Below are 21,605 nucleotides of genomic sequence, written 5' to 3'. Positions count from 1 at the left end.
ATATGCTATGCAAGCAGTTGTGTGCGCAGTTCTTCCTGCTCTTGCTTTCGTCATGCCGCTTTCTGACTATGAGTTTAAACCCAATGGAGCTGTGTTCTACATAAAATCAGCCTGAGAGGTGCTTGCTCCTTCCTCAATTTTTTTAAGGTCCTTAAAAGCAACGAATGTTGTCACTCTGGCTACAAGACAATTGCACGTAAGGCAATATCACCAAAGCTAAGATATAGGCCAGATCTACACCAAGCAGCATATGACACTTTGAAAACGGTTTGAAAACTGTCTATGGTGTATGTCCTGGGCCCCAAGTGTCGTCACTTGCTATATAAACCGTTTTAAAGCAGTAGTGGAGATCCTGCCATAGTCTACGTTCAGACCATTGGCAGGGGAAAACGCACTATGCCTGTGCTGCGTTCCGATGACATAGCACCCCGTGGCATGGGGTGGGTAAAAACGTACCTCTTCACACAGGCTTTCCCTGGACTGTAATTCATTTCATTTTATTTTGCACTCTCAGCTTTTAACGTTTAAAACTTACTGTATACTCATTGTATCTTTATGGTTTTAATTGTGCATTGCCCGGAAAGCCTCGGCTATCAGGCAGTATAAAAATGTAATTAATAAATAAATAAATAAATAAATAAGGGTAATCCTGATCCCGTGACTGGCCTGTGCAGGGTGGGAGAAACAACCAATGTCGTGTTACTTCCCCAGTGATCATGTGAACAACCTCATAGTTTTGCTCCTTGCTTGTTAAGAAGCACTTTCTCTATCAAACAGAAATAACCAGTAGAAAATTAATGCACTTACCCGAATGATCACTGTCTATGATACTGAAGATAGTTTCCAGGTTGGGAAGGTTTCGGTAAATGTTTTCCAGCAAACTTGACTGTAGGCGCTGAAAGAAACAAGATCCCTCTTTAACTGCCTTGCAGTTACTAGTCTGTTTTAGAAAAAGTGCTTACAATTAGCCACTTGACCTTTTTTTTAAAAAAAAAAAAAAAGCAGGGGGCGGAGGGAACAACCAACTTTAATAATACATTTATGTATTACATGTCTACAAGAGTGATTGCTAGCTATTTATCCAGCAATTTCCCTTACAAAAGAGGTGCCTGATCATTATGAAAGAACATCTGTGGTCACTCTGGCCCAATTCAGCCACTCTTTTCCAAATCCTTCAATCACAGAGCAATGTTATGCCCACAGAAGCTGGGGGCCATTATTAACAAGCCTTCTTAGTTCATTTGCGGACGCAACAGGTGCCCACGGAGTTACCTCTTGCGTGGATGACCACTGCTCCGTCACTATGTTTTTGAGCCACAACTTGTACTCCAGCTTCCCACTGGTAAGGTTGACCACGAGTTGTGGCCTCAGCATCCGCCAGGGAAGCCCTAGTTGAAGGACAGACTCTATCGCTTTGGCCCAGTTGTTAAGTGTGATCAGGCCTGTTAGGATACAAAGAACAACAGGGTGTTTGATGAACACTGGGCGGCTGAAATTGCAGTACAATCAAAAATGAAAAGGAAGGTCATTTTAACAGAATAAATATAATGACCTGGTTCAAACTCAATGATGACCCATGAGTGCTTCTGACGTCTATTTTCGGTTAACAATCTACAGTCTCCTTGTTCGTAGGTTATTACTGTGTGACATCCAAACCTGGACATTGCTGTTGCTGCTGGGCTGAATGGTTTGTGCGAAGCTGTGTGCGGGGGTGGGGTGGGGGGTGAGTGCAAATGTGTGTCAGTGTGCAAATGTGAATGTGGAGTGTGTATGTCTGTGCACACACCACCTGAGCAGGCATCTGATGAGTCCCTCGGTGCCAAAGGAGTTGTGCACACCTCATATAGGGCATCTCTTTTCTCACAGACAGCAAGTAGCCTGCGCGGTTGTCAAAAACCTTTTCTGCTTTAGCCTTACCTGTGTTTTTCTTATCGTAGCTCTTGAAAGCCACCATGAGGTCTGACCTGTGAGCGAACAATTTCTCCCTTAAAACTTGGTAGGCAGACTCCTCCACTCGGCTGATCCTAACGGGAAGAGGGAAGCATTTCTGTCACGTAAAGTCATGTCTGTCACGTAGAATCATTGTAAAACCATGCCAGAGTGAAACCTACACACCCACCCACCACCACCAGCCACCACCTTCTCCCATAAACTAGAAAGATCTTCTGGCCTCTGTGGAAAGGATCACCAGAAAAAATTCAGCTGGATTCTGGAGGAAAACATTCCTCTCTCCATTCTTGAACCACTCTATCTTTTCTGCTATAGCACCTGCAGCTTAGTTCACTTGGGCAAGCTACACACCACACGTAACGGGCCCCTGCTGCTCCTCCACTCAAAATCACAATCTCCCAAAGGAAGTTTGAATTTATTTATTTTTTAAAAAACCAAGCTATTAAATGCACCTGTGCACAATGCATACAGTTGTCCCTTGCATTTGTAAACTGCATTTGTTGGCGTCCATGTCTCAGGGGTTCTTGCTTCTCCCATTCTTCCTCTCACACAGTAAAATTTAGATTGTAAGTTCCTTGGGGCAGAAAGACCTGCCTTCCTCCTCTTCCTCCTTCTCCCTCTCTCCCTCTTCCTCCTCCTCCTCCTCCACCACCACCACAGGACTTATTTGACTGTGCAGTAAAGCAACGGCTTTGTATAAACCACGGTGTGTGTGTGTGTTCTACAGTAAGGAGGAGGGTCCTTACCTTTGTGTCATCGTCAACTTATGCGCTCCCTTGCTTGCTTGGTACTGGACAATGTGCGGGACCAGGTCAGGCCCTAATTTCAGGTAGGCCCCTCTGTTACTGCCCACTGTATAATAGTTCGAAGCTGAAAATATGGTGATTACCTAACCAACCAAACAAAAAGAAGTCAGCGAACTGCAAACAATACAAAGCGGTCCACAAAGGTAACCATTACGTTGCCAAGGGCCAAGCGTGGGCCTTTTCTTTGCTCCAGTTCTCCCTACTCTACCACAGCTGCATGTTCTGCAATATGCCATGAATATATATCTGCAAAGGCATTTCCATACATCTTAAATTGATTCGCTAGAAAATACTTGTCGGCTTGGCTAAAAAACTACTTAAAAAAAAAAAGTTGACAATTCAGAGTTGCTTTTTATTGTCTAAGATTCTAGAAATTCGTGACCTACCACTAAATTACCATTAAATGCCACATTTGTCTTTTGTCTATTAGCAGTATTTCCCACTGATATAATTCTTTCTGTCTCCACGGTACACCAAATATTAATTATGCACTTTCTATCACTTGCAATATATGTTTCCCACAAGCAGAGCCCTGGTACTCAAGAGGTCTACTGCTTCTGAATATGTGAGGTCCCATTTAGCAGTGACCAACATTGAAATTGCTCTATGTATTTGTCAAATCTTTTTTTTAAAGAGTAATCTAAGCATGTGACCATCACCGTGACTTATGGCAACAAATTCCACAAGTAAATTATGTGTTTGTGAGGAAGTGGATTTCTTCATCCAATCAAAGCCCACTGCAAGTTCCATCAGGTGGCTCCAAGTGCTTGTATTCTGAGAAAGGGGAGGAAAAAATATCTGACTCCCTTTCTCCACAACACTGCTAATTTGGGGGCTCTTCACATGAACGAAATAAGGCATGCTTGTGACTGGCCACTCACGGACGTTTGCAGGTCCTTTTGATGACAGCGTCAAACCCCTGCACGTCTCCTGCTCCTTCCCCTGGTTATTCTGTTCTAAAAATCCGCTGGATATCCCAATTCTTCTGAAATATCATGCAATTTCCTACCATGTGCAGTTGAAGTTGTGCTACAAAGCACCCATGAGGGGGCGCTGTCCCATTTAAGGCAATGAGCACAGAAAGGAGAGGAAGTTTCCAATTGTACACCATGTGGTCGCCCATCCCTGCCAGTGTAATGCAGCCCATTACAATTCCGCAAGAGAAGCAGGAGGCAAAGCCCTGGTAAGTCAACACGATTTCTCCTTAATCTAAAGAAGCCCTTTATAAAGAGTCTACCATGTTACCCTTTCCTTAGTAGTTTTTTTTTCTTGCAAAACTAAAAAGCCTCCAATATTTACCCCTTCTTTTACCAATACTTTTATCCCCCCGCTCTGCTTTCATAATAAACAATGTATCCTTCAACCTTAACAGCTGCCTTTAGAAAAACTAATAATACTACCACCTATCTATAGGAGTAACAATGCTTTTTCCAAAAATGAATGTTTGCACTCAGAAAATGTCAACACACATCCTGCCATTTCCACCACCCACATCTTTACCCCACCCCGCAGAAACCCCCCTTAACCGCTGCCCTACTGAGCTACCTTTCGGTTGTGGCAGAACTCATAACCCTCCGGCTTACACTCGTGAGAGCGGATGATGAACTGCAGGTTGTGCTTCTGCAGAAACTTCTCGGTCACATCAGGGCCGAAGTAACAGCCTCCTCCTCGTTCTTCATTCATTCTGCAGCCATTTTGAGGGATGGGGTCACTCCATAAAATATCTAAAACCTAAAGATGTCGACAAGTCCTGACCTGTTAAATACCACATTGGATTCGACCCAGTTCAGCAGCAGTGTTTGGGATTCTGAAGAGTACCTTGTGAATACAGCCGCCGCCGCTTCCTCCTCCTCCAGCCTGAATTCAACGTGGGCCACATCTATTTAGAGTCAGAGCAATTGGCCAGGAGAGCCCATGTAACAAAGCATGGGGACATAGGAAGCTGCCTTATACTGAGTCAGACCGTGGTCCGTCTAGCCCTGTATTGTTGACACTGACTGGGGCCTTGTCTATATGATGCTGGTTTGCCTCTTGATTTCCCCAAAACCCCGTAGCGTCGCTGCTGTGAAGCAGCAGCGATAAGAGTTATGCGCAGGAGCGAGCATAATTTTCCAGCTCAGGGAAAATCACAGTGCCAGTTAAAAAACATCCCTTCTTCTATTTTAACATATAGGAGAGGGATATGGGGGTGGAGGAGGAAACAGCAGAGTCTCCTGCCAGAGAAATAAAGACCAGAGCAAAAACCGCAGCAACAGGGCCATTCGGCTTGTCCAGCCCGCCCCCTGCCCTGCGTTCCTGTGCTTACCCTGAACATCCTGAACCTGAACTGAGGCCACCACTGACAGATGAAGAAACCTTGGAGCAACTGGAAAAGTCATAGAAAAGCAACACCGCAAAAAAAGCGGAGTTTCGGGGTGGGGGGAATCTGATGAGGCTGCGAGTTGTTGGTGGCTGCGTCGTTTAAACAACACCGTGCTGCTGTGCAGCCATGACTGAGTAAACAGGGCGTATAGACAAGCCCTGGTAGTGGCTCTTCAGGCAGGGATATTTCCTGCCCTACCTGGAGATGTCTGAGATTGAACCTGGGACATGCTGCATGCAAAAGAGGTGCTTTGCTTCTTAGCTTTGGCCAGCATTTGCTTCCCTGTGGTGACATCTTTATACAGCTGTAGCAAATTGGCTATGTGGCCCCAGGGCCTTATCATTTGCACTACATGAAGCCTGATTGGCAAGGATCAAATAAGGAAGGGGGCAGCGGGGGGAGCAGGCTTAACGCGCATGTGTTTGTTTATAAATCTGCTGAAGCAGTACTGTTAGTTTTACCCTACCCTGTGCCTGTTTACCCTACCCTGTGCCTGTTTGCATTCTCTTCCCCTCCTTATTGTTTTATTATGACTTTATCAGAATGTAAGCCTATGCGGCAGGGTCTCGCTATTTGCTGTTTTACTCTGTACAGCACCATGTACATTGATGGTGCTATATAAATAAATAATAATAAATAAATAATAGATTGGGGAACAAGAGCTGGAAACCTGCAAGGAAAACGTTTGCAGAGGCAGGGGTGGATGTAGTTTAAGGAACCTTTCTCCTCCACCTGTGTTAGCTGCAGAGTGAGAATCAAGCTACCTGCGTGACGTCATCGTTTTCGAAGGGTGCTGATTCACAGGATCTCAAATCCACCTCCGAAACGGAGGCTGAGGTTTGGCTATAGCTTTCCCTTCTGGCGGCGCTGCTAATTCCAGCCATCCTGCGGCACGTCTGCAGATCCTCCTGGACTGTCTGCTGCACCCGCTGAGAGAGTTCAAACTTGTTTGCAGGATTAGAAGCCGTGGCGGAACTGCCCTGGACAGATCTGGAACCTTCCATTTCACCGGGGTCCAGAGTTTTGGAACCTTTTCTCTTCTGCGTTAATACAGAGAGAATCTAAAAAAAAAAGTAAGACAAAGCCAGGGGGATATATATTTAAAATATAGGATTGAGAATCAGGTGTTGAGCTCCGTCATATGGGGGGGAATCGCATTCCCTTACCGTAGCTGTGCTTCCTGCATCTCTTCCGCTTCTGCAATGAATCGTAATTACATGAGGAAGAAAGCAGTGACCACATGGCTTGTACAGCGTCAATGTGGTTGAATAGGACAGCGCCCTCTAGGGGGCATTTTATAGCGTAACTTTGCCTGCACACAGCAGGAAAACCTGGCAAATAATGATTTATCACAGACGAGTCAGGCTTTCTGAGGTTTCATTTTTAGCGCTAGAATGGGAAAATGGAGCGGGAAACGCACAGGAAGCTGACAAATGAACAATGAACATCCGTGAGTGGCCAGCAACGAGCGTGCTATAAAACACTCATTTAAAGAAGCTCATGGTCTAGAACTCAAAACAAAATTCGTAACTAATTTTGGAAATGCCCAGATTGAACCAAGGCCCTTTGAGTAGGGTGACCATATGGAAAAGAGGACAGGGCTCCTGCATCTTTAACAGTTGTCTAAAAAGAGGAATTTCAGCAGGTGTCATATGTATGCATGCAGCACCTGGTGAAATTCCCTCTTCATCACAACAGTTAAAGCTGCAGGAGCCCTGCCTTCTTTTGTATAAGGTCACTGTAGTATAGAGGGTAGGGCTCCTGCAACTGTCGCGTTTGCTTACCGTCACTTGTCCGCCCACGCACATGGCCCATTCAGTGAGCCATTTTGATCCCACTGTTTCTCCTGCACACAACAGGAGATAGAGGCAACTTCTGTCTTTAAAAATAAGTCAGACTTAACTGGGGTGCGGTGGGGGTTGCACAAAAAAGGCTAGAAGGGGTGGGAGGTGCACAGGAGGCAGACGATATCAGGAGAGGGACCTGCGAAAATCCGTAAGTGCCCAGTAATGAGCGTGCAATAAAACGCTCATCTGATGGAGCTCAGATTGGCTGAACCCATAAGAACATCCTCAGGTAATATATGGTTTTGAGGGGTCCATGCGAAGTTCTGAAGTGTTCTGTACCTTTTGCCTGTCAACCATGGCCAGCTGGTCCAAATCAGTCTTGTCCGACACGCCTCCGTGTACGATTAAGACCTTCTGATCAATCAAAGTCCCCAATGGTAGGCTGCTAAAAACGTTCTGCAGCATTTTCAGAATTTTGCTACCATGCTCCTAGATGAAGAAGGACCGAAAGGGTAAAGACGGAGGAGAAAACGCTCAGGGCCCTCCTACAACATACAAGAGGCATCAGGTTTGCCACTAACTTACCTTATATTTGCGCGTGATCTCCTTCGTGAGGCCATAGCTAGAGGTGGAAGAGAAGAAACAGGTTTCATTTGACAAAAAAAAAAAGAAGCAATGATAATATTCAAAGTGCTGATTTTACAGCTCCTAATGGGATGCTTCCTCCCTTAGAAGCCTGCAAATACCCTAAAATTGTCTACAGGTGTCTCCTGGGTGCCCCCTTCTCTCTGAAGTTCAGAGGTTGGTCAGGAGAGAGAGAGAGAGGCTCCTTGGTGGTGGCTCCCCCTGTTTAGGGAATGCTCTCCCCAGAGAAGTTTGCATGGTGCCAACATTCTATTCTTTTCAAGGACCTGTTAAGACTTTTTCTTTTGCTCTCTGTGGCCTTTAAACCCCATGACATCTTTAAACCCTATGGTTTTAACTCCTGTATTAAGTGGTTTTAGCTCTTCAAGAGTATGGCATTTAATTATGTTGACTTCGTACCGCTGTTTATCTTGCTGGCTTTGCCTTGTTTTTCTGCTGGTTTTATACTGATGTTTGGCTATTTCTTCTAGATTTTTGTTATATTATTTTGTTGCTGTTTTTAAATGGCTGTACGGCTTACGGGATTCATTTGACAGGTGTCATATAAATGCAAACTATCAAAAATCACATATTTCCGATTCCCTGGATGTGTTTTAGATGCCATACCGCAAGTTGACCATATAGTCCTCGTGATTTCCTCGATTCAGGTGGACCTCTTTCGGGTAAATCAAGAGGAAGACACAGAGAATGATCAGGACCTCCATGGAGTGTTTGCCTCTGTCCACAAAGTCGCCGTTGAAGACATAAGCCTTCTGTGGAGAGGGAAGGCCATTCTGTAAGGCACAAAAAACGCAAAGAACTAATAATCAAACACCAGTGGGAAGGCAGAATAAAGGGTGTTCTTGTGACAGGACAGAGAAAAGGAGGGAATCAGGTTCTCAGGATGCTTAAATTACTTTTATAGGGTGACCATATTTTGGAAACCAAAAAGGAGGACAACATGGTCGCCCCAAGGGGGCGTGTCCAGCACCAAGGGGGCGTGCCCACCCGAACATAGCCTTGGTCACATGTCTGATTTTACAGCACACATTTAAGACAAATCTGTTCTACATAACATCTTAATGTTAAAATCACTGAAATAAAGAACAAGTGAGAGATTCAATGTATCTGAAATTAACTTCACTCACTCCTACTTTTACGTTCTCCCCTTCCCTCAAATATCTTTTCTGACTGTATCTTCACTCATTGCAAGCTGTTGTTGTTGTTAATAGGGTTTGCTACTCGCCCCAGATCTGTTTCAAATTTGGTATGGCTAAAGCTCTACCTAAAAACTATCATGGTGCCAACTTTCAGCTCTTTATCTTTAAAAATGACGATTTTAAAAATAATAATTTTAAAACCTCAATTTAAAAAAAATTCCTAAAAAATCAATGGATGAATGGATCTATTTCAAATTTGGTGTGGCTAAAGCTCTACCTAAATCCTTTCATGGTGCAAAGTTTCATCTCTTTATCTTTAAAAATGATGATTTAAAAAATAATAATTTTAAAACATTAATTTTTAAAAAATTCCTAAAAAAATCAATGGATGAACGGATCTGTTTCAAATTTGGGATGACTAAAGCCCTTCCTAAGAGCTACCATTGTGCCAAGTTTCATGTCTTTATCTTAAAAAATGACGGAGTTATAGGCATTTTTGTTAATTCCCATTAGGGCTGCTCATATGGTCACCCTAACTTTTATTTCAAAGCCCAGTGAATTTCAGCCTGTGTTCTTTCAAAGGCCTTCTTCAGGGGGCTGTAGTAGTATTAAAACACATAAAACAACATTTTTGGGACAAGACATAACATAAAATGATACAATTATTAAAGTTAGTTAGGCACATTGCCACAAGGGCCTATGCACATATATAAATTGTTAAGATATTTATACTGTATGAAGTAGGGTGATGATATGAAAAGGAGGACAGGGCTCCTGTATCTTTAACAGTTGTATTGAAAAAGGAATTTCAGCAGGTGTCATTTGTATATATGCAGAACCTGGTGAAATTTCCTCCTCATCACAACTGTTAAAGCTGCAGGTGCCCTGCCCTCTTTTAAATCTAGTCACTCTAGTGTAGCTGCTGCAGCTTTAACTGTTGTGATGAAGAGGGAATTTCACCAGGTTCTCCATATATACAAATGAAGAAATTCCCTTTTCTACGCAACTGTTAAAGATACAGGAGCCCTGTCCTCCTTTTCATATGGTCATCCTATATGAAGGCTCTAAGGCCTATACATAAGGCTTGTATAAATTATATTTTAAAAAGCTTTTTACAAAAATATAATATACAAATTCTTACTTGATAAGAGAAGTCTGCAGAAATACTCCTAGCAAGGTGATCGTCTCCTTAAATAATCAATGGCGACTGAGAAAAATGACATTCAAAAGCCCTCCTTATATACTAGTACATTTTTTTTTTCATATTTTTATTTTTACTCTGCCAGGTGGTTCTATGAACTAGAATATAAGAACTAGAATATATTGTGGCAATGTGCCTAACTAACTTTAATAATTGTATCATTTTATGTTATGCGTTGTCCCCAAAATGTTATTTTATGTATTTTAATACTACTACAGCCCCCTGAAGAAGGCCTTTGAAGAACACAGGCCGAAATGTGTTGGGCTTTGAAATAAAAGTACTTTAAGCATCCTGACAACCTGTTTCTCTCCTTTTTTCTGTCCTGACCTGGATGCTTCTCCGCCATTTTTTTTTTGTTCTTGAGACTGAGCATGCGATTTTACTTTACAAAGCCTCCCTAGGGTGCTTCTACACTTAGTGTTTAGTGTGGAACTGCTACACTTCCTTCACTCACTTTTTATGGAGCACCCATAGGACATCACCACTAAATCATTATCCTTCTGTGTTTTCCTCTTGTCTCGGATCACAGAAGATCCAGCTTTTGGGAAGGAATTGAGCAATAATGCTGTCTTCACAGGGGAACATAAGAAGAGCCATGCTGGATCAGACCAAGGGTCCATCTAGTCCAGCACTCTGTTCACACTGTGGCCAACCAGCCATCGGCCAGGGATGAGCAAGCAGGACATGGTGCAACAGCACCCTCCCACCCATGTTCCCCAGCAACTGGTGCATACAGGCTTACTGCCTCGAATACTGGAGATAGCACCCAACCATCAGGGCTAGTAGCCATGGATAGCCTTCTCCTCCTCCAGGAATTTATCCAACCCCCTTTTAAAGCCATCCAAATTGTTGGCCATCACTACATCTTGCGGTAGTGAGTTCCATAATTTAACTATGCACTATGCGAAGAAGTACTTCCTTTTATTTGTCTTGAATCTCCCACCCATCAGCTTCATGGGATGACCCCGGCTTCCAGTATTTTGAGAGAGGGAGAGAGGCTGTTCTTATTACTTTATTTACTTACTAAGTGTACAATCCTATGCATGTTTAAACAGAAAAAAGCTTACAGCTCCCAGCATGCCCTAGGCAGCCACCGTAGGAAGTTGTAGAAGGGCTCCTACAGTTAAAGCTGTAAGAGCCCTGCCCTCCTTTGTATCTGATCACTCTAGTATAACTTCTGCAGCTTAACTGATGTGATGAAGAGGAAATTTCACCAGGTGCTGCCTGCATACCAGTGACACCTGCTGAAATTCCTATTTCTACGCAACCGTTAAAGATACAGGAGCCCTGTCCTCCTTTCCCTATGGTCACCCTAAACAAAGGAGATCTCTCTCCCTGCTTGTCTCTAAGGGCAGGACGGGGAGGGGCTTGGAGGCAGGGGCCTCTGTGGTCCAGATTAAGCCCACAGTCTGGCAGTCCCCCATCCCTGATTTAAAGGCACAGGGACAGTCTGTCCAGCAACACTAAGCCCCACAACTAGATCAGTTGGCATTTGGTAAAACATTGTAATTTGTTCTGGGCATAGAATTTAATATATTTATGTTATTTACTTTTTGCATACAGCTATGCATGAAATGTTTATCTGCGTACCATACGTACCTTGTAAAATATCAGAAACAAGTCAGCCAGCTGGCCATGTAAGTCTCCTAATAAAAAAAGGGGTGTGTGAAATAGTCCACTTAGAGAGGTTATTAATACTGAAATTATTATTAATAATGTAATAAATAATGTAATAATTATTACATTTATTAGTAAACAAACAAATATAGAGCTTAGAGACCATGTTCCTTCTCCACCCAGGACTCTCTGAACGATAAATTTGTTAATCATGTGAGAAAGCAGAGGTATTAAAGGAAAATCACGTTCGCTTACTGGCACTTTGCTTACTGCTTCTCTTCCACAATTGTAATGGGCTGCATTACACAGGTGGAAAGGGGCAATCATGTGGTCCTAAAACTTAGAATCATAGAATAGTAGAGTTGGAAGGGGTCTCTAAGGCCATCGAGTCCAACCCGCTGTTCAATGCAGGAATCTACCTTAAAGTATACAGATGGCTGTCCAGCTGCCTCTTCAGTGCCTCTAGTGTGGAAGAGTCCACGACCTCCCCAGGTAATTGGTTCCATTGTCGTACTACTCTAACAGTCAGGAAGGGTTTTTTTATGTCCAGCCGGAATCTGGCTTCCTGTAACTTGAGGCCATTATTCCGTGTCCTGCACTCTGCGATGATCAAGAAGAGATCCTGGCTGTCCTCTGTGTGACAACCTTTCAAGTATTTGAAGAGTGCTATCATGTCTCCCCTTAATCTTCTCTTCTCCAGACTAAACATGCCCAGTTCTTTCAGTCTCTCTTCATAGGGCTTTGTTTCCAGACCCCTGATCATCCTGGTTGCCCTCCTCTGAACACGCTCCAGCTTGTCTGCATCCTACTTGAATTGTGGAGCCCAGAACTGGATGCAATACTCTAGATGAGGCCTAACCAGGGCCGAATAGAGGGGAACCAGTACCTTGCACGATTTGGAAGCTATATTTCTACTAATGCAGCCCAAAATAGCATTTGCTTTTTTTGCAGCCACATCACACTGTTGGCTCATATTCAGTTTGTGATCTACAACAATTCCAAGATCTTTCTTGTTTGTGGTTTGAAGCTTCTACAGCTTCAATGTGGTTGAATGGGACAGCACCCTGTAGTGGGTGTTTGTAGCACAACTTTGGCTGCACACAGCAGGAAATCCCGAATTGTTTCAGAAGAATAATGGGGATAGCCAAGGGATTTTTAAAAACCGAAATAACTAGGGGAAGGAATGGGAGACATGCAGGAGGCTCACAATGTCATCAAAATGACCCGCAAACTTCCGTGACTGGCCAGTCATGAGCAGGCTATAAATCACTCATTTAAAGATACCCGATATCTGCTCATCCTGCATTCAGATTTCAGCAGCTATAAGGCTATCAGGATAACCTAGAGTGGACTTTTCATCCAATGAAGCTAAGCAATGGGAGATGGAATCCATTAATGCAAGATGTAGTGCTGGCCACCAACATGGATGGCTTTAACGGGGATTGGACAGGGCTATCAATGGCTACTAGTCCTGATGGCTATGTGCTACCTCCAGTATCAGAGGCAGTATGACTCCCAATACCAGTTGCTAGGGTACATGTCCATGAGGGTGCTTTTGCACTCATGTCCTGCTTATGGGCTTCCCATAGGCATCTGGTTGGCCAGGGTGAGAACAGCATGGACTTTGATCTGATCCAGCAGGGCTCTTCTTATGTCCTTATGAATCCTGGCACAACTTTCTGTCTCTTAAAAATTGCAGCTAGAACAAAAACAATCCATCAGAGCAAATAGATCACTCTTTGGCACTATAAATTGCACGTGTAGAAGGGTGTGTGTAATCCAGATCAGGACTGTAGCCGGAGAAGATGTTGAAGCCCCCAATCCCCACCCTAGGGTCCTGATCGAGATCAGTTCCCCTGCACTGGCAGTAGAGTTAAAAAAAATTAGAGCAACACCCTAAGAGGATTTTCAGATGGGCAGGAAATAGTGTTTCCTTACTATTTCTGCGCTTCCTGGTTCTCCTCTGCAATAGGGACAAGCAGAATCACATGGGGAAGAAAGCAGCGACCACATGGCCCATGCAGTTTAGTGGGACAGCACCCTCTAGTGGGCATTTATAACACAACTTTCTCCTGCACACAGCAGGAAATAGCGACAAATATCACCTTAGCTCAGAAAAGTCGGGTTTTCAGGGTCTTATTTTGTGACGGAAAAAAGAGCAGAAGGAGCGGGAGACGCGCAGGAGGATCACTGCGCCGTCAAAATGACCTGCGAACATCCGTGAGGGGCCAGTCACGAGTGTGCTATCGAACGCTACTCATAATGTCTGGTTTGGACCATATTGCATGGCCCATGAAATGCAGAAGGATGTTGGCTATGTCCCCTGTGCCATCACGTTGGGTCTTGCTCTACTTCATAGATGTCTGGGTACTAGAATAAACGCAAAGTAGTTCATGCAAGTCTGAGGTCTGCCCTTCCGAAAGCCGAAGCATCTGTAACTGTTGTGCTGAGTCTGGGGGTTGTTTGTTTGCTATGCTCTTCCGTAAAGTGCCGTGCACATAAATGATGCCAAGAAACTATTAGAAGAACTCGGGCTACAGGTCACTGAACCTGGAGCTAAAGAGTTAATGTGTACCTGAACAAGGTGGGAGGGGATGGCTGGGTTTTTCCTTTTCCTGTCTCCCAAGCCCACCCCACCCCACTTCCTTCTTCTTGTTGTTCCCTGCCTCATAGTTTGCTGACCACATGGCTGAACTGAGCCATCTTACCCTGGGATGGAAAGTTACTTCTTCCTAAAGTAAAGTTTCTTTTGTCGACACGTGTGGCTCCTCACAGGGACGACAAGACAACAACAATGCTGTTTTTATACTGTTGTTTTTATGTCTCTGATGGTTTTTAAATTTTGTATATTTTTAATGTTTACTGTTTTTAGCTTTTGTGAACCGCCCAGAGAGCTTCGGCTGTGGGGCGGGTATATAAATGTAATAAATAAATAAATAATAGGAGTACTTACCGCACACCGTGATCTCCTCGCTGTAGCATGTAGAGATGTTGGTGAGATTTGGCAACTGGTTCAGATGCTTTTGGGTCTCATGGAAGAGTCTGAGGACATAGTGAGCATGGAGCTGCTACTAGGAAAAAATGAAGAAATTACAGAAGGCGGTCAGAGAGGCGGACTGGACTCAAAATTATGATTTTCAGGATCCTTCAGGGAAAACTATTCATGTATTAAAACATTTGTATTTCAGGGTGGTGTACAGATAAAATCGATTCAGGCAGTATAAAACAATAAAACAATAAATAATTTACACAGCTAACCATTAACAAACTAATACCAGTAAAAAAAAAAACCTAAAAGCAACAAAAACAAATAAAACCATGTGCAGCTTTAGGCAAATTTAGGCCTCAAAGGCTTTGATAAAAAGCCACATTTTAACTTGGCGTCGAAACGAAGCCTGTGTCAGCGCCAGTCGGGCCTCCAAGGGAAAGGCATTCCACAACCAGGGTGCCACAACAGAGAAGAAAAACAAATAGTCACAAAATCTGTTTAAATAAATGTATATATCTTGTTCTCATTGGCAAGTTATGTTACACTGCCCCAATTCTATTTCACAAATCTATAAGTACATATATATACATATAAGTGGCGTGTAGCATGTGTGCAAATAATGCTAACAATAAAGTACATTGAAACCAATTATACAACGTTTGGTAATCATTCAGTAACAAAAAACAGTTTTGTAACATGAGACAATTCAATAACAACAGTTTTGCAGTGTGTAATCATTCAATAACAAAACAATTTTGCAAGTTTTGCAACCTAGCTTTATTATGTACATAGAAATGAATGATTTTTTCCCCTCTTGACTGTGCTTATTGGTCTCTGCTTCCTTTTCCTTTTTGTTTAACAAAATCTCCCTAACGTGGAAAATGGTCTAGCTTTAAGAACCCAGCGAGTAATCTCACACTTGCCCGAGCTACTTGGTTTTAAGCTGTGCACATTGATTAAAGAGGAAGCAAGGAGAACATGGCTGAACCTTGCACACTGGCATCTGTGAAGGTTAGCTGGCAGTGAATTCTCTTCCCAGTAAAAACTTGCAGCTTCTGACTTTTCCTCCTACTTAGAAATAAGGAAGGAAAAGAAGATGGTGGCAATAGTAAGAAAGAAGGATTGTTGCATACAAGCCCACTCTGCAGGATTGTTGCACATCCTACTTCTACACCGGTCCTAGGGGCAGTCTATATGCCCTACATACCCCATGGTTGCCTGCACTGTTAGGCTGCATTATTTATATGACGCAGCCGCTAGCTTGCAGCCACCACAGGCTTTTTGGCCGAAACTGCATGCTGGAAAAGTAGCCAACTTACCACGGCTTTTCCTTAGCTGTGAGGTTACCACCTTCTTTCCGCTGTGTGTCAGTGGTGACCTCGCTTTGGCTTCAAGCCGGGAACGTTCCCAGGGGTGGATCGAGGGCTGCGATAGGATGAGGTCAGGGAGCGGGATCAACAAACTGAATGGCTGTTGGCACTGGATTTTTGGGCAGGGAAGCCCGTGCTATCTCTCGCTAGGGTGACCCTATGGAAAGGAGGACAGGACTCCTGTATCTTTAACAGTTGCATAGAAAAGGGCATTTCAATAGGTGTCATTTGTATGCATGTAGCACTTGGTGAAATTCCCTCTTCATTGCAACAGTTAACGCTGTAGGAGCCCTGCCCTCTTTTGTATCTTTTGTATCACTCTAGTATAGCTCCCTCAGCTTTAACTGTTGTGATGAAGAGCGAATTTCACCAGGTGCTGCATGAATGTAAATGACACCTGCTGAAATTCCCTTTTCTACGCAACTGTTAAAGATACAGCAGCCCTGTCCTTTCCATTTGGTCACCCTACCTCTTGCAATGAAGAGTAATGTCCCGTCCCCCGCAGCTGTGATGCTGCGGGGTTTCAGGGGAAAGAGCAACAAAGACGCTGTCGTCAAGACACAGCCCTAGGCTGTTTAGGGTATAATGTTCAGACAAAAACGTGTAGTGTAAACACCTGCACTTTTAAGCTTGACATTTCTACAGCCACAAGCATTTGGCCCAATTCCATACTGAGAGGTGAATTCCTAAATAATAATAATTATTATTATTTCTTCTTCTTCTTCTTCTTAGTATTTAAAGAATTCCATATGGCTCCCAGTTCTGAATGCACACAAGTGTAATCATAATCACGAGGATTAGAGTAGTTTTATTCTTTAATGGCAAGGCCCTTCCTTGCATTTCTTAAAATGCAAAATGACAGGAAGGAGCTCAGTTGCTCTTAACATGCTTACTTGTTCTTGTTTGAACGCTTCCAGTAAGACAGCGGCATCTTCAGGAAGGAGTGGAAAGGAAAGACGAGGCCCCATATAGCTGTCTGGCACCACAACAGATTGGTAGTTACAGGATTTTTCTTTTGCGACATCAGGTTCTGACAATATCCGGTTGATGAAATCTCCTAGGAGGGAAAGAAAACCACAATATATATATATACATACACACATTACTGCATGCTATAAACCACTATCTCCTGCATGCTATTTCCTGTTGGGTATTATTGCAACCTTGTCTACAAGTTACTGGAAAGGGCAGTGATGCAAGTCATTCATTCATGGGATCTCTATAGCCTACAATGTGGTTTCCTGTAATTTCTTCTTTTTGCTCCTCTCCTTCCTCCCCACTGACCACCCACCATTGCTGGGTGTGTGTGTGTTTGCTCTCTCATGCCTGCCAGTGTAATTGGGCTGAACAAACACTTTTGAAACTCTATGCTGTACCTGCATTGTATATGCAAGAATATTCGTGAGTAAAGCTGTTTTCTTTCCTTCATTGAAGAAGGGTGTGGCCTCTTATACTTAGATAGCCTGTGCGCATGTGGGTCTTGAAAACACTCATTCTGTTTTGCCTTTTTCTTTTTCTCTGCTAATTGCCTTTCTAACAGGAGGCAGCATTACTAACTAATCTCATCATTTCCTTCACATTTCTGCTACTTTAAAACTGCCTCTTTTCAGCCACTGAAGCTGGCACATGTGTGATTTAAACAAACCCATGCAATATCCTCAAAATTGGCCAGTTTTGTCCAATTGTCCCTGCAGCGGAACTGCTAAACTCCAGAGAATTGGTTCCTTTATTTTTTTGCATGCGGAGGTTTTATTGCAAATTGGCCCACTGTTTGAATATGTTTATTAGGCAACCTATGTAGGTTTTAGCCACAGTTACAGTAAAAAATGAGAGGGGGGGGAACAAACCCCCTCCAAACCCCCACATTGAATTATGCAGTCAATAGCATTTCCAATAAGAAAATGAAGCCCGCTTACCACGCAAAATATAATACAGAAGTTTAAAATTATAGTTACAATAAACATTCAAAGAGGGAGCAAGATGTTTGTAAGCACAGGATTATTGAGCAGAGCAGTTGGCCTCTAAGGCCATAGCTAGGCCTAAGGTTTATCCCAGGATTGTCCTGGGGTCAAACCTGTTCATCTAAGTGCCACACAGGGCATCCAGTGCTCAGGCAGGGACGAACCCGGGATGATCCCGGGATAAACCTTAGGTCTAGCTACGGCTCTTCTGATCTGGGCTGCTTTTACTGCAAATCTTGCTATGCTTATCACAACAGGCCTTAAAGTATTTGACAGTAGGTGTGTGATTTTATCGGCATCCTTTAGGTTTGCTACTGGTGCCGGATGGCTCTTTAGGTGTCTGTCTCTTGGGGTTTTATACAGATTGCAGTAGAGCACATAATGGATGGTACCCTCCACCACTTGCACGCTGCAAATGCAGAAGCGTTGTTGCCTGGGAATGTTCTTATATCTCCCATCTGTGAAGTTGGTTCTCATTGTTTGAAATCTAAGACTTATGTAGGCTTTGCGGAGAAGAGGGGACATGATCTCTGAAAGATATTTCTCTTCTCCATGGTAAGATTTTAGAGAGGGGAAGCTGGTGGAGAATTTAGATGTCTTAATTGTTTCCATGTCCAGCTTGGCGTGATGTTTCCTGTTTGAAACCTGCACAAGTTTCCCTGCAGATCCCTTCTTGACCTGGCATAATTATTTAAATGCCCTGCAGGGCCGGTGCTACCATAGAGGCCACTCAGGCGGCCGCCTAGAGCGCCAAGCTAAGAGGGGCGCCGCGCAGCACAGCACTCATGTGCGTTGTTGGCTGTGAGCCGGCCCGGCCCGGCCTGAGGATTCAGCTGGGCCTGGGTGGGCGAGATAGCACCCCACGCCCGCCCAGCTGAAGCAAAGCCAGGGATGCTGGGGTGGGGTGGGGGCTCCATGTTCGGACTTCCACCCGGAAGCCGCCCTCCCTGATCCATGTGGCTGCTGCCAGAAGAAGAAAAAGCACGTGGCGAGCTCGACCTTGGCTCAAGCCAGCCTCTGCCTTACTCCCAAGGAAAGGGCGCCGGGTCGCCTCGCCTCTCTCCTCAAACAGGCCGCGATGTCCAAGCAGGCGGGCAAGCAGGACTCCCTCTCCTTTCCCCCAGGAAAACTAGGGACTGGTGGACTCCTCGCAAGGCAAACTCTCCTGCTTCCCGATCCTGCGCGCGTGGATCAATGGGACTTGCATCCGAGAAAGCGTTGCACCGGGAGGCACCAGTGCAGCTCGATCCGCCTATGCCTCCTTACTCGGAAGCCTTATTTCCCTGAGTAAATGTGCGGAGGAGATCGGGACGCCAGGATACATAGTGGGTTGCGTTTGCACAGAAGTAAGTCCTGGTGAATTCCAGACGGCTCGGTCCCAAATCGAAGTGAGCCAGTCCCAGCTCTCCACTCGGCGCACACGTTTGGACTTCCGCGCAATTCGGGTGTGTGTGTGTGCAAGTAGCTCGCCTTGCCTAGGGCGCAAAATAGTCTGGCACCAGCCCTGATGCCATGGGTCAGGTTGCCTCACCCTCCTGGGCATCAAGGTGTGCTAGTTCTGGTCTTGCATTTGCAGAATGTATATTTTTTGTGTTTATGTCTTGATTCCACAATCTTGCTGTGCAAACACAGAAACTGTTAACAGTTGGTGGGTACAGAATTCAGCATCCTGAGAATCCAACTTTTTTTAAAAAAGGCAATATTTCTAGACCTTAAAGCTCCAAAGATGAACTTGAACTTCTTGGGAATGAAACCCTTGTGAAACTACAGTTAGGAATGGATGTGTACAGAACAGTATTTCTTATAGCCAGGGCAGAGAAAGTGTTTCAAGTGCCCCCTTGTGGCTTTCCAATTCTCTCCACAACCAGCAGAAACAGAAGAAACGATGCAGTATTTATTCATTTATTTATGGCATTTCTATCCTGCATAATGCAAAATAAAACCCATAACAATTAAAACCATAAAACAGCTTGTTGTAGTGGCTAGAGTGTTGGACTGGGAGTTGGGAGATCTAGGTTCTAGTCCCCACTCAGCCATTGAAGATCACTGGGTGACTCAGGGCCAGTCACAGACTCTCAGCCCAGCCTACCTCACAGGGTTGTTGTTGTGAGGTTAAAATGGAGAGAACAAGGATTATGTACACTGCCGCCATGGTTTCCTTGGGGTGGGGGGAAGGCAGGATATAAATGAAATAAATAAATAAATAAATAAATAAATAAATAAAAAGACATAATAAAAAAACAGCTAGTAAAGCCAGTGAAAAACATCAGAATAGCTTACAGGCAATAAAATGGAGCTTCAAACATGGAAAGCAATCAACAGTTGACAGTTAAGGAAATGAAGACCCTATGCATTGCAATAAATATTAGAATCAAAGAATAGTAGAGTTGGAAGGGGCCTATAAGGCCATTGAGTCCAACCCCCTGCTCGATGCAGGAATCCATCCTAAAGCATCCCTGACAGATGGCTGTCCAGCTAATAGTTCTATTAGGTATAAAGCATTTAGGGATTATTCACCCAAGATTTATGTATACCAATATTTCCAAATAGTATCAATTTGCTTGATTTATAGAGGTCACAAAATTCAGGTACCTTGGTGGGGAAAACACCTGTTTGAGATTTAGCATAAAAGTAATCTAGATAGCCCCATCTATAAGCTTACTCTGTTTCGTGCTGCTTGGCGTGAACTGGTCCATAAGGTAGTCAAAGAACTTGTTGAGCTGCAGAAAATAAGAAGGAAGATGTCATCACTCATGTTAAAGGCAGTTTTATACTTTCCCCCTTGCAATAGCTTCTCACTTCTGTATTCGTCCTCTCAGCATATTTTGTAGATGGGACAACATGAGTGAAATAAGAAAGGTAGAAATGAGAACTGCAACATAATGTTGCAGTGTAAAGTGCTTCTGTTTCAGCTCCATCCCATCCTTGCCTTTTCTGTTTTCCGCCTCAACAGGAGCTCTGCTTTCTGTGATCACTGAGCAAAACTGCTCACTGAGCAAGGTTTTTTGGGGGGAGGTAGGCGGCCTCCCGCCTAGGGTCTTTTTCTAAAAAGATTTTGCGTACTTTTTGTACTTCAGAGACACGGTTTTGTTACCTAAGTAGCGGCATTCACAGCCTGCCCTTCGGAAAGAGAGAATATGATTTAGCTTATTAAAACGGTGAGTCAGAGGAGACAAGATAGAGGTGTACATGCAAGGTGTGGAGAAAGTGGACAGGGAGACATGTTCCGCTCTCTCATAATTCTAGAACCCAATGGGGTCATCCCATGAAGCTGACAGGTGGAATATTCAGGACTTATCATATTGCCGTTATAAAAATCTATGGTGCAACTACGCTTAGAATACTGTGTACAGTTCTGGTCACCACACCTAAAAAGGGATATTATAGAGCTGGAAAAAGTGCAGAAAAGGGCAACTAAAATGATCAAGGGGCTGGAGCAACTCTCCAATGAGGGAAGGTTACAACAGCTGGGACTGCCTAGGGCAGCCTTCCTCAACCTGGGGCGCTCCAGATGTGTTGGACTACAACTCCCAGAATGCCCCAGCCAGCTCTGGCTGGGGCATTCTGGGAGATGCAGTCCAACACATCTGGAGCGCCCCAGGTTGAGGAAGGCTGGTCTAGGGTAAGGGGAGACATGAGAGAGGTGTACAAAATCATGCCTGGTGTGGAGAATGTGGATAGCGCAACACTTGTCTCCCTCTCTCATTATACTAAAACCCAATGGGGTCATCCCATGAAGCTGATGGGTGGGAGATTCAAGACAAATAAAAGGCAGTAT

The 21,605-nt window shown here is 44.1% G+C and overlaps 1 protein-coding gene across 5 annotated transcripts in view; it reads right to left on the bottom strand.

Moving 5' to 3' along the window:
* Positions 1-21,605, bottom strand: part of PPEF2 (protein phosphatase with EF-hand domain 2) — a 38,533-nt gene that overhangs the window by 2,050 nt on the left and 14,878 nt on the right. For 4 of the 5 annotated variants that reach the window (XM_063135978.1, XM_063135977.1, XM_063135980.1 and 1 more), the window contains 13 exons: positions 20,490-20,547; positions 16,760-16,923; positions 14,461-14,575; positions 11,490-11,536; positions 8,157-8,323; positions 7,491-7,527; positions 7,245-7,394; positions 5,883-6,179; positions 4,302-4,487; positions 2,697-2,839; positions 1,918-2,024; positions 1,273-1,442; positions 808-895 (listed from right to left, as the gene is read on the bottom strand). In XM_063135978.1, coding sequence (XP_062992048.1) covers positions 808-895; positions 1,273-1,442; positions 1,918-2,024; positions 2,697-2,839; positions 4,302-4,487; positions 5,883-6,179; positions 7,245-7,394; positions 7,491-7,527; positions 8,157-8,323; positions 11,490-11,536; positions 14,461-14,575; positions 16,760-16,923; positions 20,490-20,547 — 1,729 coding nt within the window. The remainder of the gene's footprint in view (positions 1-807; positions 896-1,272; positions 1,443-1,917; positions 2,025-2,696; positions 2,840-4,301; positions 4,488-5,882; positions 6,180-7,244; positions 7,395-7,490; positions 7,528-8,156; positions 8,324-11,489; positions 11,537-14,460; positions 14,576-16,759; positions 16,924-20,489; positions 20,548-21,605) is intronic. The other variant, XM_063135979.1, reaches the window with a different exon arrangement.

The sequence above is a fragment of the Elgaria multicarinata genome, chromosome 10 (genome assembly GCF_023053635.1).
Source record: "Elgaria multicarinata webbii isolate HBS135686 ecotype San Diego chromosome 10, rElgMul1.1.pri, whole genome shotgun sequence".
Lineage (NCBI taxonomy): Eukaryota > Metazoa > Chordata > Lepidosauria > Squamata > Anguidae > Elgaria > Elgaria multicarinata.
Note: the sequence above shows the minus strand (reverse complement) of the source record. Positions and strands in the feature narration are given on the sequence as shown.